Raw genomic sequence first — 1,568 nt, 5'->3', positions numbered from 1 at the left:
ATATACAAATATCTACTGGTCCCTAATAATAGGGAGGCAGACTGGGAGTCCGTGTGGCATCACTGAGCATGGACATATAATGCCCAGCAAAGTTATCATCAATGATCCATAACTTTAGGGCATAAGGCAACTGAAATGGCAATGTGTTTGTTTATATATTTATCCTCACTGAGGACATGCTTAGAGAGAGAGAGAGAGAAGGAAGAAGGGAGGGAGGAAGAGAGAGAGAGAGAGAGAGAGAGAGAGAGAGAGAGAGAGAAGATACATCAATCAGTTGCCTTCTGAACCTGAAACCCAAGTATGTGCTCTGACCAGAAATGGAACCAGCAACCCTTTGGTGCACAGGACAGCACTCAACCAGCTGAGCCTCTCTGGCTGGGCGATGGCAATGTGTTTAGACATGAAGAAACCTAGACCCAAAGCCTGGACAGTCAGAGCCAGGACTCAGAAGCAGGGGCTCAGACTTCAGCTGCCGAGCTGGTCAGTAGCTCCCCTAGTCTCCTCCACTGCGTCACTTCTCCAAGAGTTCCACAATTAGGTGAGGATGGGTGTCCTTCAGGGCTCGGTAGAGTTGATCTTTGCAGGTCCAGTCCCAGGACTTGCTGAAGCTGAACAGCTTTCTCATCTTGTCCGGATTGGTGGGCTCAGCCCGCACCCTCTCATACTGCTCCTCGCTCAGCACCTGCCCATGCAGCTTGTCTAGGACTGCATCCACTGATGTCACTCGAGTCACCAGGTCCTCCCGATGCTGGTCCACAAAGTGCAGTGAAGTAGGGCCATCTGGGGATGAAAGTGAGGCCAGTAATGAATAAGAAAGGGTTTCCATCACATCCTCTCCCTCTAATTCCCCAGCCTAACTCTTCACTCCCTTTCTCTGCATCCTTGGCTCCTCCCCGATCCCCACATGTTTCATGGACCACCAGAAAGGTACCTCTGCCCTCCCTCATGTCACCTTCCAGCCTAGTATTCTGCTGAGCTAAGGGTGGGGATCAGGTTCATGTTAGAGACATTTGATATTGTTCAGGGGAAGGTGCAGGAGCCATGATGGGCAGGAATAAAAGGGATGGGGGAGAATTCTGCCCTGGGGCACACACTTCTCCAAGGACTGAACCCCTGTGGGTTTAATGATCTCTCCTCCCTCCCTCCAGGACCAGGTAGCACACTCCAGAACTGCCATGGCTCCTGTGGCCTCTAACAGCTGTTACTGACCTGTCAGGGTAGCTGCAGGTCTGAGGTCTCCTGGAGGAAAAGAGATATGAATAAGCATCAGTATCAATGATAGTTATTAACACAAACAATAAGCCTTGAAACTCCTACTTACTTTTCTCTTTTGAGATTTATTCTGAGAACAAGCTACAGACTAATTCTGATAGAATAAGATTAAGGGTTGCAAGTGCCATTAGAGACAATGTTGATGAATCATTTCTTCATGCATATTGGGAAACTGAAACCTAATTTTCCCATTTACACCCATTTGCACAGAGTTTAATTCTGTCTTGGCCTGAATGGAATTCTGGTGGAGAAATAGCTGAGACCTTTGCTAGATATCTTCAACGATGAGATCTCCT

At 48.2% G+C, this 1,568-nt stretch overlaps 1 protein-coding gene across 1 annotated transcript; it reads right to left on the bottom strand.

Annotated features, from left to right (window-relative positions):
- Positions 1-307: 307 nt before the first annotated feature.
- LOC106727540 (apoptosis-associated speck-like protein containing a CARD) lies at positions 308-1,295 on the bottom strand. The gene is made up of 2 exons (XM_014546420.1): positions 1,210-1,295; positions 308-780 (listed from the first exon to the last, which is right to left on the bottom strand). Exons 1-2 carry the CDS (start codon positions 1,265-1,267, stop codon positions 512-514), a joined length of 327 nt encoding a protein of 108 aa, XP_014401906.1. The 5' UTR covers positions 1,268-1,295; the 3' UTR covers positions 308-511.
- Positions 1,296-1,568: the final 273 nt, after the last annotated feature.

Source organism: Myotis brandtii, unplaced genomic scaffold (assembly GCF_000412655.1).
Source record: "Myotis brandtii unplaced genomic scaffold, ASM41265v1 scaffold44461, whole genome shotgun sequence".
Taxonomy (NCBI): Eukaryota; Metazoa; Chordata; class Mammalia; order Chiroptera; family Vespertilionidae; genus Myotis; species Myotis brandtii.
This window is presented reverse-complemented; position numbering and strand designations above follow the sequence as displayed.

Bases quoted from the DNA above. Each gene is read 5' to 3' on its own strand.
- LOC106727540 (XM_014546420.1), bottom strand. From the start codon at position 1,267: ATGCTTATTCATATCTCTTTTCCTCCAGGAGACCTCAGACCTGCAGCT. The intron at 781-1,209 runs GTCAGTAACAGC...TTTCATCCCCAG, and splicing joins ACCTGCAGCTACCCTGACAG to ATGGCCCTACTTCACTGCAC.